Source organism: Vipera ursinii (assembly GCF_947247035.1).
Source record: "Vipera ursinii genome assembly, chromosome: 4".
Classification (NCBI taxonomy): Eukaryota; Metazoa; Chordata; class Lepidosauria; order Squamata; family Viperidae; genus Vipera; species Vipera ursinii.
The window spans coordinates 32,497,530-32,512,069 of NC_139514.1; the positions used below are offsets into that span (position 1 = coordinate 32,497,530).

At 36.5% G+C, this 14,540-nt stretch overlaps 1 protein-coding gene across 1 annotated transcript in view; it reads left to right on the top strand.

Moving 5' to 3' along the window:
• The window catches only part of ZPLD1 (zona pellucida like domain containing 1), a gene marked incomplete at its 3' end in the record, with an annotated part of 47,255 nt that overhangs the window by 16,150 nt on the left and 16,565 nt on the right, over window positions 1–14,540 (top strand). The window contains exons 2-4 of the mRNA XM_083361330.1: window positions 4,655–4,875; window positions 7,496–7,677; window positions 8,362–8,434. Of these exons, the coding sequence (XP_083217456.1) occupies window positions 4,655–4,875; window positions 7,496–7,677; window positions 8,362–8,434 (476 nt within the window). The remainder of the gene's footprint in view (window positions 1–4,654; window positions 4,876–7,495; window positions 7,678–8,361; window positions 8,435–14,540) is intronic.

Here is a 14,540-nt window from a genome sequence, read left to right on the forward strand (position 1 = left end):
TACATTCTTATTTTATTTCACAAACATGTTCTAATTCTCATCCTAGTACCTCATCACTTACTAATAAGATATCCTTTATTGTCTCAGTCCATCTTCTGTATTATAATTCAAAACTATGTTCTAATAGCTAATTTTCATTTCCCTTATAAATCTAAGTCCTAAATATTAAGCCAATTGATACCTTTTAAAATCTCCCTTTAGCCCATTAAGTGAGATTTTAGGCTCTTCTACCATAAATCAAAAGATCCCATTTTTAAAATCTAACTCTGGCTTTCTTTTTGTGCCAAGCAGGCTTCTATAGCAGTGCATTTAAATCCTCAAGTGGATCTCCCTTCATTCCTGTATATGTTACTTGAATCAAGGGAGACCATCCAGATACTAATTTTCCAAAGGAACTGGCCCATTTATAATCATTAAATTGTTGCCCTGGTAGTTCAAATCTTTGTGTTTGGTTTGGTATATTTGTCTTCAGTTCAGTCTGGTCTTCTTCTTCCTCAGGTTTCATCTGGTTTAAGTAAAAAGTCATGTCCAATGTTGTGATTGTTGTTTGGTTGTCTAGGTTTTCAATATGCTGTACTTGTTGATCTTTAGCACCCTCCATCTTAGTATTGCTTTCTTCCACTTCTGTTGCTTTTTGGATCGTAGGTTTTTTTAGTTGCAGTCAGGATTTGGTGGTCAAAGTTCTCAGTAGATTGTACTTGTTGTTCTTTAAAGTCCTCTGTCTTGATATTAATTTCTTCCTCTTCTGTTGCTTTTTGGATTGTAAGTTCTTCAGCTGGAATCAGGGCTTCATTTTGTAGATTTAAGCTGGCACCTTTGTCTTTCAGTCTAGATTTCATTACTTCAGTATCTTCAAGGATTTTTTCAAGTATAAGCTTATAATTAGCTGAAATTTGTTGGTGGTATTCCTCTATTTCAATGATGGTTACAGATAGTCCTTTAGTGAAGGCTATTTTTTAACAAGAGTCAGTGAAAGTTCACCTCCACTATTCCTAAGAGTTATATTCACCGCCCAGCTTTTTCAGCTTCTTATTTCTTTTAGATAATACCAAGGACAAGTCTAGGCTGTAAGCAGGTCTCTCAGTCAAAGATATTCACTTGCTGTACCTGGCTTCACCACAAGATTTCCCTGATAGCATGTAAAGTCTTTTTCCAAATTTTAATTTTTTTCAACCTTTAACAAGTAGATAAGATAATAGGTCCCCATGGAAATAGGAACTTTTGGGGACCCCAAATATCCAAAAAGTGCAAGACCAATTGTTTAGTTGTTTAGTTGTCTTTTTAGTTATTTTTTAGTTGTCTTTTTAGTTGTTCTTTTCAAGTATTTCCCCAAGGTAGTCAAATGCCGCCATTTTAAAGGGGGAGAAGAAATTTCAAGAAGCTTTTACAGGAAAGTACTTGGAATACAAAGAAGATAAGGTAAGGTCTCACCCAATTCCTCTGTGGTGCTTTTATTGTGCTTGGTAGTAATTTTGGCCACGGATGGTAAAGGCTTAGTGATCGACCATTAACATTCTCCATCAGTCTGAGGAGCTGCCCCAGATCAAATGGAAGGGCTGCTTCCCTGCCATGATCAATCAGGGGTCCTCCTCATGGTTGTCACCCCTCCAGGGTGACTTTTGACCCTTTTCAGGGTCTCCCAGTGGAAGAAAAACCAGACAGCGGAGAGAGCAATCCCCTGGCACATCCGCCGGTGCTGCAATCACAAACCGGAAGCCAATATAGGATTAATTTCTGGTCAGTCTACCTGGCACCCCATGAAATCAGTAAACAGGAGACTTTAACACTCTATAACAGCAAATTGATTGTGCTCCCTTAGTGCCATAACATAGATTGGTGATCCAGAAAAGCAAGCAAAAAACAAAATTAAAACAATATTTTAATTTTTAAGTTGAGTTAGGACATTTGCTCCCTTGGTTCAGCATAATGTAGGTCCTTGGTTGGATGATTTAGAGCAGACATGTCAAACTTGTGAGATCATGTGATGTCGCATGACGTATTGAAGCTTTTTCTCCATGCCAGCAATGGGGTGGGCACAATTTCCTGGTGATGTGTCTGGCCCGTGGGCCAGCAGTTTGACACTCCTGGCTTATGGGATGCATTCACTGAAGATAGCCAACTGAAAGTAGCCATGCTTAATATTCTGTAATGATTTTATTACCCGTGTAATTTTTACCTCATCAAAACAAAGCAGGTGCAGCTGTTTTGATCTTCTGCAATATAAGCTATGAATGAATTTTAAAACAGTTGAATTGAATCAGTTTAGCCTCCTCCCTGACATTATGAACTTAAATCAAATAATGCCAAAAACCATTTGAATCAAATCAACTCTAATTCACATAGATCTAATGTATCACCTTTTTTTTGGAGTAACTCAATTTTCTATTATGTACTGTAAACAGGAAAACAAAATACATCATGTCATAGTTATATTTATTGACAATATATGATAAGTGAAAGAAAAACCCTGCTTGATCCATTTGCAGCCAGACAATTGCTCTCTGTATGTGGAAGAAATCCTGGAGGCTTGTACAGTATGTAGTAAGGTTGTGCAAAATTTTCACACAGAACATTACAACTATTCTATCTATTAAATGGCCATATTTCAAATTCAAACACTTCCATAAAGGCTACACAAATCTGTTCAAAATATGGAGCAACTATTTCAAGCTTGAAAGGTTTTGAATTCTGAACATTATACACAATCTAGTATATAGAAACTGCTTGCTTCCATGCTTATTCACCAACACTGGATGGGTTGTACGCATTCAGGTATGCATAGATGCCTGTATGCTCACTATTAAAATAGATGTCCAAAACAAATATGGCAATGATAAAGGATAAAATATGGAGCTGCAATATGTATATATGATACTGTGAGTTGATGGCACTCATTTATTTTGATTAGATTTTATGATCAATCAATCAGAATAAAGCTGGAAAGGGCCTTGGAGATCTTCCAGCCCAACCCCCTGCTCAAGCAGGAGACCCTACACCATTTCAGATAGGTCACTGTCCAGTCTCTTCTTAAAAACCTCCAGTGATGAAGCTGTTTCACTGGTTTATTGTCTTCACTGTTAGGAAGTTTCTCCTTAATTCCAGGTTGCTTCTCTCCTTGATTAGTTTCCATCCATTGCTTCTTGTCTTGCCTTTTGATGCTTTGGAAAATAAGTTGATCCCCTTGTCTTTGTGGCTGGAATACTGCCATCATGTCACCCCTAGTACTTCTTTTCTCTAGACTAGCCATACCCAGTTCATGGAACCATTTTTCATATGTTTGAGTCTCCAGGCCTTTAATCATCCTAGTTGCTCTTCTCTGCACTTTGTCCAAAGTCTTTTTTGTAATCTGGTGACCAAAACTGGATGCACTATTCCAGGTGTGGTCTTACTAAGGATATTTATAAAGCGGTATTAATATTTCACATGATTTTGATTCTATACCTCTTTGCATGCAAGCAAGAATTGTATTAGCTATTTTGGCATAGGTGGCTCATATTTAAGTGATCATCCAGTAGGATTCCAAGGTCCTTCTGACAGTTACTGTTTTTGAACCAAGTTTCACCTAATCTCTTCTTGTACCTTTGGTTTTTCGTGCCTAAATGTAAAACAGGTGTCTTCAAACTTAGCCCTTTTATGACTTGTGGACTTCAACTCCCAGAATTCCTTAGCCAGCATGCCTGGCTGAGGAATTCTGGGAAATGAAGTCCACAAGTCATAAAAGGGCCAGGTTTGAAGACCCCTGATGTAAAATCTTGCTTTTCTCAACATTAAATTTCTTGATGGATAGGGTTCATTGTTCAAGTCTGTGAAAATCTTTTTGGATCCTGAGCTTGTTTTCTGGGGTGGTGGCTATTCCTGCTAGCTTAGTGTCATCTGCAAATTTGATAAGTTCCCCTTCTATTCCCTCATCTAAGTCATCTAATGTTTTATAATATAGCAGATACATTTGTTATTGTGCTAAAATGTTGCTAGAAAACTTTCTTCTATCTCAGCTTCCTTGATTGTATTGACTAAAATTATAACCTGGAATTTTTTTTATAACTGCTATTTGCCAAAAATAAACTAGTACTGTGAATCACTAATCATCTGACTATTTGTTATAAGGGTGTTTCATCAATTATTGCTTTCAGATCATTTGTGTGTATATAAAACTCCATGTTTTGGTGCTGATTAAAACTGAAATCTGTTATTTTATTCTAATTATTTATTGTTAACTTATATTTGTCTCTGACTGCATTAAATGATTGCTATTTAGCATGGCTATTTAATGGAGAATTATATGCAAAATATAAATGATACCAATATATTGCTTTACTGAAACTTTTGGGGATATTTGGGGCTTGTTTTCTATGTATGCTGAGAGAAAACTAAATGTGGAATGAAGAGAAGACTCTGCTTATTTCCACCATTCAGGGAAGTACATGAAGTCACATTAAAGTCATGTAATTAAGATGCAGAGTGTAGCATTCTCAGATGTGGCACAATCTTATGGAATTCATTGGTAAGAGAGCTCCATTTGTTATTATTGCTATTATTTTTAGTTTGCTTCTTATATTGTCTGTTTTAAAATTGATTTGAAATTAAGCTTACTTCCTTAATGTAACATTCAAATATATAACTTAACATAATTTGAATAGTTCCTTTTTTATTGTAGCAGAACAAGATATCAACGTCTACTGTGGAGTTCAGGCAATTACTATGAAGATTAATTTTTGCACTGTCCTGTTTTCTGGTTACTCTGAAACTGATTTAGCACTAAATGGGAAACACGGGGACTCTCACTGCAGGGGATTTATAAACAACAACACATTTCCAGCAGTGGTAATTTTCATAATCAATCTCAGCACTTTGGAATCCTGTGGAAGTTCTTTAATGGTAAGACAAGAATCTTCAGAAGCTACATACAATTGTTAGGTGTTGTTAGGCACCTAAAATTGTGTGAAATGAGGGCATGACATACAAATATGAATGCTTTTAATTTAAAGAGTAATAATGTTCTGATTGGTGATAGATTGCCTAATTCATTTCAGAGTGTTTATTCCTTTGTGACCTTGGTTCTAATATTATGGAATGCAATCATGATTTTGCCAATTTCAGTTACGAAACCAAACAGTAATAATGGGCAACTCTTATTGGAGGGCAGAAATGGAAAATGTCACCCATTAATCGCTCTGTCACCTTCAAAAACTCTTATACCATTTTAATATACAGTTTATATTTGATTTGTATATTGCATTTAGATTCTGACACTTCTAGTTTGCTAGTAAGGAAGAAAATTTCTGGGCAATTAATATTCTCAATTCCATAATAAGGAGCAGATAAGTAAGATCTATGCTGTTTAGATTTAAATGTTTAGAATCTTCCAAGAAGATTCTTTCTTTTTCTTTCTTTCTTTCTTTCTTTCTTTCTTTCTTTCTTTCTTTCTTTCTTTCTTTCTTTCTTTCTTTCCTTCCTTCCTTCCTTCCTTCCTTCCTTCCTTTCCTTCTTTCTTTCTTTCTTTCTTTCTTTCTTTCTTTCTTTCTTTCTTTCTTTCTTTCTTTCTTTCTTTCTTTCTTCCTTCCTTCCTTCCTTCCTTCCTTCCTTCCTTCCTTCCTTCCTTCCCATTCCTCCCTCCCTCCCCTTTTCATTATGACATGTAAGATCATTGCAATGAAGCTTTTACCTGTATGTAATAATAATCTATATATTTATCCCTGTCCAATTATGATGTATTTGTCCTGTAGTGCCTAATAATACACTACTCAGCATCATTTGGAAGTGTAAGAGGGCATTCACAGTGATTGCTTTTGTTATTAGAAGTATGTAGATAAGAAATGAATGCAGAAATTGTCATTGGAAATGCAGTAGAACTAACTGATGCAAGAAGCCAGTGGAGAAGAGATTCCTGAATTTACCCAGATAATTCTGACAGATACCATTGGAAGAATAGGGAATGCTAAGAAAGAAGACTAGTACTGCATCAGCAGGAAGAGATAAATGATTGGATTGTAACCAACCTTAGATTAATTAAGGAAAGGGGAGAGAAGAGAGTTTAAATTAATAAATATCTCAAAGTTAAGCTTTCATAGATTTCAACCAACAAAAAAAGTGTTAGACGTTAATCATGGGAAACAAAAGAGGTGAAAAATTTACTGTTTGGGTAGGGCCACTGACCACTACAGAGAGAGATTCAAGATTAAAAGCAAGTCTAACTATAGGAAGTTAAGATAAAAAAATAGAAAAGTAATATCCAGGGTGTTTTGTATATAAATTAAAATGTATTTTGGTAAATCCTATGTTCTACTTGGTTGCCACTAATTTACAATAGGAGGGCTTATAGAAATTTCTTTCCCTTATCTCCTTCCTCCACAACCCCAGGCAAGGCTTGACAACACTCTAAACTGTTCTTCAAAACAAAAAAATATTCTTGTGAGGACAATTAATGACTTCAGAGAAGATTTTTTTTTACACAAAAATACTGCAGGGAAAAGTTGAGCACATTACTAGTTGTGTGATTCAGCATCAGTCACAGCTGTTGTTAAGAAATAAGTATACATAGACTCTGCTTGACATGTCTTTTTCTTGAAGCTGGTAAAATAAGAGGCGCTTTAGCCATAGATAGAGAAATCATACTAATAATCTTTTCCCCTAGTAAACTCAATATTAATCCAAACATACAGAGCCTATCTGTTGTACTTTCGGAAATAGGTTAAATGCCTATAGTGGTAGAGAATGACTGTGATAGAATTGACTGGCAGTGATAAAGTCTCTTTCTACTATTTCAGTTGGTATAGTATAGATGGGGTAGGAGGCACAAATAATTCTTACAGAATGGAGAGGGCTTTAATTCAAGCTAGGCTTACCTGAAATATTCTTAAATGTTGTGAGTTGGACCAATTGTATGAATTTGCAAATGATATTGCCTTGCAACATGGCAATATTATTTTTAGTTTTTTCTCTCTTCCTCTAAATACAAACATTGCCAGTTTGATTGCTTAGCAGTTCTGTCAGATCTGAACTTTAAAACCACAGTAACAATGTCAGAATGTATTACAATCCCAGCAGGCACTTCTGAAGAGATAAAAATAAAGGACAATTGCCTCACTTGGGCTGTTGATTAAAAGAAGGAAATACCAGCTATTTTATTCAAATATTTGTGAGGTTGCTTACCTTCTACCAAAGGGCCAAATATATCCCAACATTTTAAAGTGGAATTTCACAAATACTCAACAGACTTTATGATAGGACCAAAATTCTTTATCAAATCATAACATTCTGCCTGTTTGCCAAAGTGTTTACCTGTAGCTTCATTTGTTTCCCTCATGATTGCAAAGAAAAGCAATAGGGTTGGTTGGGTAAGTCAACCCAAAATGGAGTGCACTGTTGAGCCAGTCATTCAGATAAGTCCATAAAGATGTTTTAAGCACTAAAATCCTATCTATATTATTTTATAGATTTTTCTCTACTATAACCTTTGCATCTCTGTAATTTCAATTTTCTTGCTTTATCCTAATAGGTAACCTCGGTTGCAGGTATCAATGTATATGGCAATGCATCCACAGTCCAAATAGGTAATATTTCAGGATATATAGATACCCCAGATCCACCAACAATTATCAGCTATTTACCAGGACTTCTGTATAAATTTAGCTGTAGCTATCCTTTGGAATACCTAGTCAACAATACACAACTTGCTTCGTAAGTATGAATATTAGATTGATATTTAAAGAAATGACTACTGTTTTATAAATTGAAAGTTACTATGATTGCTCAATTTTTATTATGAAACCGCTCAGATTTTAGAGAAGTGGAATTGGTTGTATTCTATAAGCATATTACATTCCCAGCACAAGACAAATGTTAGCCCTTTCTCTTTGCATACATAAAATTGTCATCACTCATGAGAATTTAGAGAAGGAAAAAAAAAAAGAAAGAAGACATGGAGAAAAACAGTATTAAAAGAACGTGATTCCCAGGATTTAGTTTACCATTTGATTTGAACTACATCTGCTATTGCACAATAAAATTTGCTTCCAAAATATTTATTAACCAGAAAGCAGATATTTAGATGCTTCACTGCACATAACTGAACAAAACAGTTGTTGAACTGATTTACTTTGGACATGCTTAATTTTTACACAACAAAATTTTAATATATGACTCAGAAATAAATGCTATCCTATAAATTACTGGATGACTATTTTGCCTTCATTTCCTAATTATTTGCTTCATGCATTCATTGTTCCTTCTGTGAGGATGACGAGCTGTTGCAAAAATAAATTGCATAAATAAATAAAAAATAGCTTATATGCCTTATTTTAATAAGAAAAAGCATTGAATGTGTGGCATATTAAATAGCTTTGCTTTCTAATCTATTCATAGGTCATCAGCTGCAATTTCTGTAAGAGAGAACAATGGTACATTTATAAGCACTTTGAATTTGCTCCTTTACAATGTAAGTAGAAATAAATGTTCTAAACGTATTTGTTCTGTTATACAAATGTTCTAGACATCTTTTTGCTATTTATTTTTTTAAAAATAAAGTCCTTAAACTTGCATGAAACGTCTTTCATCAGCAATAAAGGGAAATGTATCTGGTTTAATCAGTGCTTTTTTTGTAAAAGAAAAAGGTGCCGGAACTCACACATGTCATACAACCTGCCTTGCCTACCCTACAAGGTTCCATCCAAAAAAGGTGCCGGAACTCCGTTCTGAGGGTTCTATGAGAAAAAAAAGCCCTGGGTTTAATGAAACCTTCAGAAAGTCTTTAACATCCAAAAGCCATTAACAAGCAATTTCCTAAGGTGGTTAAGAGAGGAAATATGAAAACCCAGTGTACATTTGAAGATGCCAAACCTTGACTTAGACAAGATGACTTTTCCTCAGTTTGCTCAGCTTTAAAACCTGTAAGAGGACACTGTCTGGTGACATCCTCATGGGAAACCTCTATGCGCAGCTGTTCTGGGCAATCCTGGCTCCTTTCTTGCTCTAGAGAAGAATTCCTAGGAGCTGACTCCTCTTTCTGTTATGACTCTCGGTTCTGGATTCTGCAGAGAGTTCATCCTCTCTTTTCAAAATTAAAAAGTGCTATCATATTCTTCATTTTCCAAAGTAAAATTGGCTGAACCACCTTTAGCCTTTTTTAATACAATTAGTTTCCAGCATTTAATCATTCCTTTTGGCTCTTTTAAATGAAACTAACCCTTTAAAGATATAGTTGCTAGAATTTCACTTTGATCAAATTAGAATAAAATGAAACTCACTGATCACCATGATTTGGAAATGAAACTTGATAAAATTGTTTCTGTCTCTTTGATAGCTATGTGTCACACTGCTCATATTCAGTTTATAACCAATGAATATCCCATGATCTTTTGCAAAAGTACTGCTAACAACCAAGGTGTTATCCTATACTGGAACATCTGAGTTTTATCTGACAAGTGACCAGTTTTGGACCTCTCTGTTAAATTTCATTCTGTGTAGAATAATATCTCAAACATATCTCAAGCAAGATTAAATTGAGTTTTATTTTTGTCATCTTGTATATTAGCTATGTCATCAAATGTTGAAAGATTGATAAACATTTTCTCCATAACTTTATCCAAGTCATTAATAATTTTTTGGACCAGTAAAGACTCTAGGATTGTATTTTCTGGCATTCAAGTTGATCCAATTTGATATAAAAACCTTTGATTGTGATTTTCAAACCAAGTATACATCTAAAATCATGTTATCCAATCTACATTTAATTAGTTTACTAATCAGGATGTCATGGCACTCTTTGTCAAATCCTCAGTAAAGTAAAAATATGTTATTCCTACACTTTATTAAGGAAAGCTGCTATATGAAAAGACAGAGAAAATCAGTCAGGCAATAAAAGTTAGACAATTGCACATTGTTACCACATTGCTTATCGCCACATTGTTTTCAAAATGCTTATAGATCTACCCAGTGCTTTTTTTGTAAAAGAAAAAGGTGCCGGAACTCACACATGTCATACAACTCACCTTGCCTACCCTACAAGGTTCCATCCAAAAAGGTGCCGGAACTCTCTTCTGAGCGTTCTATGAGAAAAAAAAAGCCCTGGATCTACCACTTTATGATCTACTTCTCCGTTCTGTACAATTTCTTTAAAATACATTTGAATTTCTTCTGTGTCCTGGAATGCAACTGGAGTGTCCACAGATGAAATTCATTCAAGGTATACAGAAATCCTATGACCATGTTTATCAGGCTCAGTCTTCAAGCCAGGTCCTTTGCTCTTCACTGTATAACACATACATTCTTGATGAAGAAGATTATATCAAAACAAAAGATGAATGGATTGCTCTCCTGATCCTTTATTGCTCCTAAGCATTTTGCAGCCTTCACTCAACCCCTATTTACTTGTTATTTCCTTTTATTCTAAACATATACAGTACAGTACATCTTCTATTGTCAGTTCATTCTAGTTCATTTAGTTCCAGACTATATTCCAATGAAATCATCAGGATAAATCAGTTTTAAATTGATTGTTCTTATAGGAATTGCTTGTGAGTAGACGCTTGTAAGTAGATAGACATTAGAAGCTTTGTACTGGAGATTGAATTTGTATTCTTAATTTTTTAATTACTCTTAATTATTACTAAAACAATTTCTGGGTAGATTTTTTAAAGAAAGAAGTGACATGGCTCTGTGTTTCAACAAGAAATAGGAATGACACCAAATTGATGATACTTATATAATAACATCATCATGTATGCTGTGTAATTTTCCTACCCTCTTTCCAGTAATGCTTGCCAAAACATAGAAAGATGGACGTATTTCATTCTTTTTTCCTTTTTTCAGAAGGAAACTTTGGGCTATGAATTCTTGACCCAAATCTTTTGTCAGTGTATAAACAAAATGATAATTATTATTGATGTTAATTATAATTATAATATGGAACCATAGTATTGTGTCTCTTACGTTTTGTTCAAATTTTAACTTAAAAGAAACAAGATGACAAAACAGTGACATGGATAGAATGAAACTTATTGAACATATAGGTAAGGATTATAATCTGGATAATGATGGTGATAATGGTAACCAACAACAGTAATAATAATTCCAATTTTGTTTTCAGTTTACAATGGAAGCATTCTGATTAACCTGCATTAAGACTGGACTATCTGTACCGGGCAACAGTAGTTCAACTGATTCAGTTATTCAGCCTGGGTGTAGGTTCCATAAGGGCTTCAGAAGCTGCGGCGAAGGGGCTTGCATAATTCAATGAAGCTATGAGCTATGCCATGCAGGGCCACCCAAGATGGACAGGTCATAGCAGAGAGTTCTGACAAAACGTGATCCACTGGAGAAGGAAATGGCAACCCACTCCAGTATCTTTGCCATGAAAACCCTATGGACAGTACCAAAAGGCAAAACGATATGACGCCGGAAGATGAGCCCCTCAGGTCGGAAGGCGTCCAATATGCTACTGGGGAAGAGCAGAGGGCTAGTACTAGTAGTGCCAGAAAGAATGAAGCGACTGGGCCAAAGCCGAAAGGACGCTCAGCTGTGGATATGTCTGGTGGTGAAAGGAAAGTCCGATGCTGTAAAGATTTTTTCTCCATAGGAACCTGGAATGTAAGATCCATGAATCAAGGAAACCTGGACGTGGTCAAACAAGAGATGACAAGACTAAACATTGACATCTTAGGTATCAGCGAACTAAAATGGACAGGAATGGGTGAATTTAATTCAGATGACCATCAGGTATACTACTGCGGGCAAGAATCCCTCAGAATACAATCCTCAAAATGACAGAATGATCTCAGTTCAAATCCAAGGCAAACCATTCAATATCACAGTAGTCCAAGTCTATGCCCCAACCACTGGTGCTGAAGAGGATGAAATTGACCGGTTCTATGAAGCCCTACAGCACCTTATAGAACTAACACCCACAAATGATGTCCTTATCATCATGGGGGATTGGAATGCTAAAGTAGGAAGCCAAAAGATAACTGGAATAACAGGCAAGTTTGGCCTTGGAGTACAAAATGAAGCAGGGCACAGGCTGATAGAATTTTGTCAAGAGAATACGATGGTCATAGCAAACACTCTTTTCCAACAACCCAAGAGACGGCTTTACACATGGACATCACCAGACGGTCAACACAGAAATCAGATTGACTATATGCTCTGCAGCCAAAGATGTAGAAGCTCTATACAGTCAGTAAAAACAAGACCAGGAGCTGACTGTAGCTCAGACCATGAGCTTCTTGTTGCAAAGTTTAGGCTTAAATTAAAGAAAGTAGGGAAAAGCGCTAGGCCAGTCAGGTATGAATTAAATCATATCCCTGTTGAATATACAGTAGAGGTGACAAATAGATTTAAGGAATTAGATCTGATAGACAGAGTGCCTGAAGAACTATGGACAGAGGTTCGCAACATTGTACAACAGGTAGCAACCAAAACCATCCCAAAGAAAAAGAAATGCAAGAAAGCAAAATGGCTGTCTGAGGAAGCTTTGCAAATAGCTGAGGAAAGGAGGGAAGCAAAAGGCAAGGGAGAAAAAGAAAGATATGCCCAATTAAATGCAGAATTCCAAAGAATAGCTAGAAGAGATAAGAATGCCTTCTTAAATGAACAATGCAAAGAAATAGAAGAAAACAATAGAATAGGAAGGACCAGAGATCTTTTCAAGAAAATTGGAGAGATGAAAGGAAAGTTTCATGCAAAAATGGGCATGATAAAGGACAAAAATGGCAGGGACCTAACAGAGGCAGAAGAGATTAAGAAGAGGTGGCAAAATTACACAGAAGAACTATACAAAAATGAGCTTAATGTCCCTGAGAATCACAATGAGGTGGTCACTGACCTCGAGCCAGACATCCTAGAATGTGAAGTGAAGTGGGCCTTAGAAAAGCTGAGCAACAACAAAGCTAGTGGAGGTGACAGTATTCCAGCTGAGCTATTCAAAATCTTAAAAGACGATGCAGTAAAAGTGCTACACTCAATTTGCCAGCAAATTTGGAAAACTCAACAGTGGCCACAGGATTGGAAAAGATCAGTTTACATTCCAATTCCAAAGAAAGGCAGTGCCAAAGAATGTTCAAACTATCGCACCATTGCACTCATTTCTCATGCTAGTAAAGTTATGCTTAAAATTCTACAAGCTAGAATCCAGCAGTATGTGGATCGAGAATTACCAGAAGTACAGGCAGGATTTCGAAGAGGCAGAGGAACTAGAGATCAAATTGCTAACATACGCTGGATCATGGAGAAAGCTAGAGAGTTCCAGAAAAACATCTACTTCTGCTTCATTGACTATGCTAAAGCCTTTGATTGTGTGGATCATAACAAACTCTGGCAAATCCTTAAAGAGATGGGCATACCAGACCATCTTATTTGTCTCTTGAGAAATCTATATGCGGGCCAAGAAGCAACAGTGAGAACTGGACACGGAACCACTGATTGGTTCAAAATTGGGAAAGGAGTCCGGCAAGGCTGTATACTGTCGCCTTGCCTATTTAACTTATATGCAGAGCACATCATGAGAAAGGCAGGGCTAGATGAATCAAAAGTTGGAATTAAGATTGCCGGAAGAAACATCAACAACCTAAGATATGCAGATGATACCACTCTAATGGCAGAAAGTGAAGAAGAACTAAAGAGCCTCTTGTTGCGGGTGAAGAAGGAGAGTGCAAAACTTGGGTTGAAACTAAACATTAAGAAAACCAAGATCATGACATCTGGCCCTCTCAATTCGTGGCAAATAGATGGGGAAGAAATGGAGGTAGTGACAGATTTTATTTTCCTGGGCTCCAAGATCACTGCAGATGGGGACTGTAGCCAAGAAATTAAAAGACGCTTGCTCCTCGGAAGGAAAGCCATGACAAATCTAGACAGCATGCTAAAAAGCAGAGACATCACCCTGTCAACAAAAGTGCGTATAGTCAAGGCTATGGTCTTCCCAGTTGCAATGTATGGCAGTGAAAGCTGGACCATAAGAAAGGCTGAGCGCCAAAGAATTGAAGCCTTTGAACTATGGTGCTGGAGAAGACTCCTGCGAGTTCCTTGGACTGCAAGGCGATCAAACCGGTCAGTCCTAGAGGAGATCAACCCTGACTGCTCTTTGGAAGGCCAGATCCTGAAGCTAAAACTCAAATACTTTGGCCACCTAATGAGAAGGAAGGACTCACTGGAGACCAGCCTAATGCTGGGAAAGGTTGAGGGCAATAGAAGAAGGGGACGACAGAGAATGAGGTGGCTGGATGGAGTCATTGAAGCAGTAGGCGTGAGCTTAGATGGACTCCAGAAGATGGTAGATGGTAGAGGACAGGAAGGCCTGGAGGAACATTGTCCATAGGGTTGCGATGGGTCGGACACAACTTCGCAACTAACAACAACAATATATATATATATATATATATATATATATATATATATATATATATATATATATATATATATGTAGATCTAGAGTCTCGGGTTTCTTCCCGCGTTCCTTTCATCTTCAGAAAGTTGTGGCGACGTTTCGACGAAATCCCATCCGTCATCATCAGGCCGGAGTGTTCCTCCTGCTGCTTCCAGGAGCAATG